This window comes from Haliotis rufescens, unplaced genomic scaffold, assembly GCF_023055435.1.
Source record: "Haliotis rufescens isolate VD_foot unplaced genomic scaffold, xgHalRufe1.0.p SCAF_57, whole genome shotgun sequence".
Taxonomy (NCBI): domain Eukaryota; kingdom Metazoa; phylum Mollusca; class Gastropoda; order Lepetellida; family Haliotidae; genus Haliotis; species Haliotis rufescens.
In genome coordinates, this window is record NW_025964301.1 from 2,197,783 (window position 1) to 2,204,597 (window position 6,815).

Here is a 6,815-nt window from a genome sequence, read left to right on the forward strand (position 1 = left end):
AACACTGTGATGACGACCCATTTGTCTTGCAATGGCCCTGCATGACATGCCAGCATTTTTCATGCCTATCACTTGCCATCTTTCAGCGTTCGTTAACTTTCTCCTCACCATGGCTGATTTTCAACCTCTATTGGAAGGGGAATGTCACACAGGAGCAAAATGCAACCACGTGTCTGTAACTTGAATTTCACTATTTATAGGGTAGGGGAACTGCATCAACACGTAAAGCACGCTTTCCTTGTGGTATCTGGACAAATTTGGGTTCATGAAACTATGGAAGCCTAATTCAGTCATACATCATCTGATTTCGTATTTCTGATTCCCACACGTGAAACCAAGAGACTATGAATATGGTGGCGCTTAACTTTTGTGCATGTGCATATATATCGTACTCGGATTTTGCAAGTCCTTCAGATCATAGTTGTTCAAATCATCAATTTGAGTCATCAGAAACATCTCGCCTCTGATCAATATGACATTATCTTTTACTGGTTACAAAGCCTTGTTGGCATGGCACTTAAACCCGTTTTTACATTGCTTATGTATTTAAGGGATTATGTTTTGTTCTCTGATCTTAAGATCTTTTCGTGTCGTAAAAACTTTGTGAACATTCCCTTGATGGAAGTAAAACGATACGGGAAGTTGCATTAATATTCTGCTTATACTGTAACCTTACCAAGCCATCAACGAGTATGTATACATTGACTATTGATGTCCTTCTTTATAGACCAGGTCGTGATCAACGGCGAGAGGACAAGGCCGGAGTCTGTCATACACGTTCATTCTGCTTGGCGTTCGGCGTAGGGGACTTCTGACTACTGTTCAAAACTGAAAGATATCTCATTCTTTTCTCAGTACATTAGAGCACAGAACCGACAATAATCTACGTCAAATACTGGTTGATTGCTGACAGGAATGATGTTACAGGAAGTCATCACAATTATGTCTTGGATTGTTTATCGGGAGTTTGCAGAAGGTGAGTTGAATAACAGGAACGACATTCAGGCATAGCACCGCTGTGAAGCAGATTACACAAGTCTATATATTCATTGATCACCGTAGCTACACTCGCGTACAACGGCATGGTGCACACAAGCCATGGTTGATAAATGTGACTAATAAGGATCCAGGGATCCTATCATTTATGAGGGACATAATCCATGTTTTTTGGTTTCACTAAAAGGATAAGAGCCCACCACATGTTTTATCCTTTTTCCACACATCAGCTGTCACGTGGGTACATAACTTAAATGCCGTTCAAACATTGTTGAACACAACTTACTTAATCAGTTGGCCACCCGTGCCTTTTAGTGAAAATCTAGGGCTGATAGGTGAAAAGCAAAGGTAAAAAGTATACGGATGGTGCATATGCGTAGAACGACCGGGATTGGCAGTGAATTCGTAATAAACAAAGCATTAACGGTGAACATCTCTGATGGAACATGTATTTACGATGTTGTTATACTAATAAGTACATCTTCAGATACTTTCCTACCGTTGGTTGGTTGGTTGTTTCGCGCTGCACTCGGCAATATTCCAGCTATATGACGGCGGTCTGTAAATAATAGAGTCTGGACCAGACAATCCAGTGATTGATAGCATGAGCATCAATTAGTTTGCAAAAGAAGAAAAGATGTTGTGTACGATATGACAATACTGACAGCAGTTGGTAAGTGAGTGAACGAGCTAAGACTAAACGTCAATTGTTCATTTATGTTGTGACTGGATCCAAATGTGTATTTATATTATATACACCTTGCACAGAAGGAAACGATGGACTAAAAATAAAAAGCTTAATAACGCTGCATGTCAAAGAGTATTAATACCACATATAACCATATGACTCTTTTTACAAGAAGAATGTACTCTACAATGCCAACAACAGAAAAGTAACATGTACATAACCATGTCTGTTTTCGTGTTACCTGTTTTGTTCAGGGTATATAGTTGGATCGACTGGAAAGCAAGCTCGTGCAAGCACCATTTTGCTTGACCTGGGCCCAGAGATGGCTGTTGATGGGAACACCAGCGCCGTCTGGCCAAACCTGTTTCACACACATCCTGATGATCCGTCTCCCTGGTGGCAGGTTGACTTGGTTGAGGAAGTATTCTCACCTGAAGTGACGGTCTACTTTCGCTCAGACTGTGAGTGACAACACGTCATAAATATTATATTTATTCTGTATTTTCCCATTCGTATCAAACCTGGAAATGGTAGTCTCTTTTAGGCAGACTAATCGTAGCTCTGACAGAAAGTGTTGTTTTTCTCGAAGAAGTTTACATGCTATTCATTCGGGTGTGATATCAATTGTATTTTCGGATAAATAATATCATTGCTAAACACATACTTAAGGTGAAAAAAAAGTTATATCAGGCTTTGGTTGATTAGATATTCTTCTTCCTGTATCGTCATAGATGAGCAGTCCATTCTGTTATTCTTGTCAGTAACATAAATGTTTTTCTGCCATGGAGGATGCGCGTGGCATCTCTCATTGTCATGAATCCTTCACATACTCCGTGCAAACGGAATGGTCATACCGAAAACAAAAATGCAGGTAATAATATTCTTGGTCAGGTGTCTACATCAAGGGTTAGAGTTCATATCAAATGCGAGATGGTCGTTTTCTTTTTCTTTTGACAGATGTAATGAAATATCAATTAAAATTGCTTACAATTGAATATGGAAAGGGTTTTGTCATATTTGACATTTTCTCGGTAATATTTTTCATGAGAATGTTGCAGAAAGTGTGAAAAGATATATTCAACTTTTAGGTTTTTATGTTATCATGTGCGGTGATATAAGTACCATGCATTTAACACATACATTTAATGCTATGTATTATGTGCCATGCTGCATCACTTCGGGCTTTCCTCCCACAGTTAGCTGACATGTCGTGATATAAAAGAAATTCTGTTCAAAGTGGCGTTAAAACAAACTCACTCACATAATATGTTGACTTATGTACATATTCAGTGATCAGTGTTACATTTCTGATGCATTCATCGTTTTCTCCATATTTTATACTGGATTTGTATTGATTTTAAGCGTAGTCGCATTCTTTAATTAATTTTAATGTCCATTGTATGTTATGCTGCATTCTACCAATTATGCATATTACTTCGGGTCATGATACACAGCTCCTGGGTCTAATGTCTTCTTGAATCCGACAGATGCTCTTCGCCGTAATGGAGTGAAGATATCACTTTCACGATCTAATTCGACAAGCGCTGCTGTATGCCACACCGTAACGGGGAAGGCTGATGGATCTGACATTCCAACAGTCTACACCATCCGCTGTTACGATAGGGGGCGCTTCTTGACTTTGTCAACCCACACTGATAACGGAGATGACATAGTCCTCGACTTTGGCGAGGTCAAGGTTCATGGTAGGATATAATAACAATATAATCTTGTTTTCATTGACTTGGTTACGTCAATCTACTATAAAATCTCAGCTAGGCGGCCATACAGATACGTCAATCAGTAGTAAATATAGATGTGTTGCTATTTCTCTTAATCCTACGAATGAGTTATTTCCTGCAAATGATTAATACACATAGGGCATGGTGTGTTTCTGATCTAGATGAGTTCAGTTTTCTTCACTCAGCAATTATCAGGTTATTCCTGGGTTTGCTGTATGTGTGTCAATACACCTCTGACGAGATTTCAACCATATATCCCAACCATATCGAAATGCATATTTACACACAGTTCTTTAACTTTAAAGCCCAATAGTGCTTTCCTATTTGCTAACCCGTATTGACATAAATATATAAGTTTCAAAATAACATTCTCTTCTTGATTCCTGGTAGGAGTTGATCAGTCATGATTCCTGGTAGTAGCTGATCAGTCATGATTCCATGTAGGAGTTGATCAGTCATGATTCCTGGTAGGGGTTTATACATCCATGATTCCTGGTAGTAGTTGATCAGTCATGATTCCAGGTAGGAGTTGATCAGTCATGATTCCTGGTAGGGGTTTATACATCCATGATTCCTGGTAGTAGTTGATCAGTCATGATTCCAGGTAGGAGTTAATCAGTCCATTATTCCTAGTAGGAGTTGATCAGTCCTGATTCCTGGTAGGAGTTGATCAGTCATGATTCCTGGTAGAAGTCAATCTGTCATGATTCCAGGTAGGTGTTGATCAGTCATGATTCCAGGTAGGAGTTGATCAGTCATGATTCCTGGTAGGAGTTGATCAGTCCATGATTCCAGGTAGAAGTTGATCAGTCCATGATTCCTGGTAGGAGTTGATCAGTCCGTGATTCCAGGTAGGAGTTGATCAGTCATGATTCCTGGTAGTAGTTGATCAGTCCTGATTCCTGGTAGAAGTTGATCAGTCCATGATTCCAGGTAGAAGTTGATCAGTCCATGATTCCTGGTAGGAGTTGATCAGTCCGTGATTCCAGGTAGGAGTTGATCAGTCATGAGTCCTGGTAGTAGTTGATCAGTCCTGATTCCTGGTAGAAGTTGATCAGTCCATGATTCCTGGTAGGAGATGATCAGTCCTGATTCCTGGTAGGAGATGATCAGTCCTGATTCCTGGTAGGAGTTGATCAGTCCTGATTCCTGGTAGGAGTTGATCAGTCCTGATTCCTGGTAGGAGTTGATCAGTCCTGATTCCTGGTAGGAGTTGATCAGTCCTGATTCCTGGTAGGAGTTGATCAGTCCTGATTCCTGGTAGGAGATGATCAGTCCTGATTCCTGGTAGGAGTTGATCAGTCCTGATTCCTGGTAGGAGTTGATCGGTCATGATTCCTGGTAGGAGTTGATCTGTCATGATTCCTAACATGCCTAGCATTCCTCATGGATCAATCAACTGCCAGGAATCATGAGACTGATCAACTCCTGTCAGGAATCATTGGACTGATCAACTCCTGCCAGGAATCATGGGATTAATCGACAGGAGTTTGTCAGTCATAATTACTGATCAGACCATGATTCTTTTCTGGAGTCGATTCGTCTCATGATTCCAAGCAGGGGTTGGTCAGTCATGTTTCCTGGAAGGTGTCGCACAGTCATGAATCCAGGCAGGAGTTGATCAGTCCTATGATCCCTGACAGGAGTTGATCACTCTATCCAATCCTGACAGGAGTTTATCAGAACATGATTCGTGTCAAGAGTCGATCAGTCCCATGATTTCTGGCAGCAGTTTATCAGTCCGAGATTCGTGGCACATGTTGATAAGTAATGATTCCTAGCAGGGGTTGATCAGTCTCTTCGTGCCTGTTGATCAGTCAGAAGTCGATGACAATGCAGGTGTAGCATGGTGAAATCTCATAAAAAAAGTGGTGCTTAATTCTGAATCTCCAACTTTCAAAGGTTACTTATAGTAGCAATACGATTGGGTTGGATGTGTGGCATTTTATAGGAGCACTTTCTCCCGAATATTCACAAAACGAGCGACATTTTGTTGGTTTCCCATTTTCGATTTCTTTCATAAACATTTACCCGGTTCAAATACAATGTGTCATATAAAGGTTTTTATGTGAAAGCATCCAGGTCAGACAAATGTTTGCCTTTGAGTGTATGTTTCTACGTGCGTAGGATGTTCTGCTATGACGTACGGGTCTGGATGTGACATTGACTGTCACTGTAATGGCACGACTTGTGATCCTGTGACGGGAGAGTGTCCTACAGGATGCCAAGAAGGATGGACAACATCGTCGTGTGGCCAACGTAAGTTATTGTTTCCCTGCAAATTGCTTTACAAACCTTGTTTTTCAATAAACTTGAGATGTTTTTGAAATGGCTGATACGATATTTTAATATGTGCCAGTTGAACTGTAGATTTAAATATCGGTAATATTGTCCTTGCAGTTGAGAAGGCTAAAGACGTCAGCCTGTACACAAAGTACATTTCCTCATGTCCAATCAAGATAACTTTTCACAATACCACCGTTGCTATGGCGACCTTGAGGGAAATGGAAGTGGTGTTGCTCTTATCGAGAATGGACTGCATGCATGCCTGTGATGCACTGACTCTGTGCACACATTTTGGTTATGACTTTGGCAACTGTTCGCTGTGGAGGTCGGGGTCCGCTGTAGGTGTTGATGTGGAAACACGAGAACTGTGGAAGAAGGAGAACTGAAAGTTCATGTGAGATCACACAGAATGAAAACTTTGCCTTAACTATAAGGACTCAGAATATAACCGTTTTCTTACTACAAGGACCCTGTTTGTGTGCGATTTAAAAATGCAACCACTATAGTTTACACATTGGTTTAAAGCACTGTAAATACCAGTACTAATATGTGAAATATATACACATAACACAACATTGTTGGTTTAAAGCACTGCATATACTTAAATCTTGTTTTAATTTTGAAACACTGCACTTTATCCTTTCTGTGTATCTTACAAGAAGGTGTAGTTGGATGACTCTATAAATCTTTTTATTCTAAAATCATAGAGACTAGACCTGTGTATTTATTGTCTCTCTTTCACAATCTCTCTCAACCACATGTTTGTGACCTTTTCAAACACATCCATTCGAACTGCTGATCTTGTTAAGCAGTCAACATACCCATTCTGTACGGATATATATGTTAATCTTGTGCGATTTGAACTTTATTGTAAGCGGTTTGAAATATTTTACATAAAAAGAGTTTGCTGTCTCGAGCCTGCTTAGATTGTTGTGATGTCAGTGATTTGGTTTTGAGTGTGTGAGTGAGGTGTTCCCCCTATGCACACAGAGTTTACGATTTTGACTATATCATGAGCATATGTTTAAGAATCACTATCAAATAGTGATGATAAGAGGTCTTGGTGAAAAGGTGAGCGTAAAAGCTTCTTTCCTTGATCCATGGGG

At 40.1% G+C, this 6,815-nt stretch overlaps 1 protein-coding gene across 1 annotated transcript; it reads left to right on the plus strand.

The window, feature by feature from the left end:
• Nucleotides 1-731: 731 nt before the first annotated feature.
• LOC124137876 lies at nt 732-6,602 on the plus strand. Its single transcript, XM_046504355.2, has 5 exons — nt 732-976; nt 1,939-2,145; nt 3,172-3,387; nt 5,551-5,682; nt 5,824-6,602. The coding sequence occupies exons 1-5, from the start codon at nt 916-918 to the stop codon at nt 6,093-6,095; spliced, it is 888 nt and encodes a 295-aa protein (XP_046360311.2). The 5' UTR covers nt 732-915; the 3' UTR covers nt 6,096-6,602.
• Nucleotides 6,603-6,815: the final 213 nt, after the last annotated feature.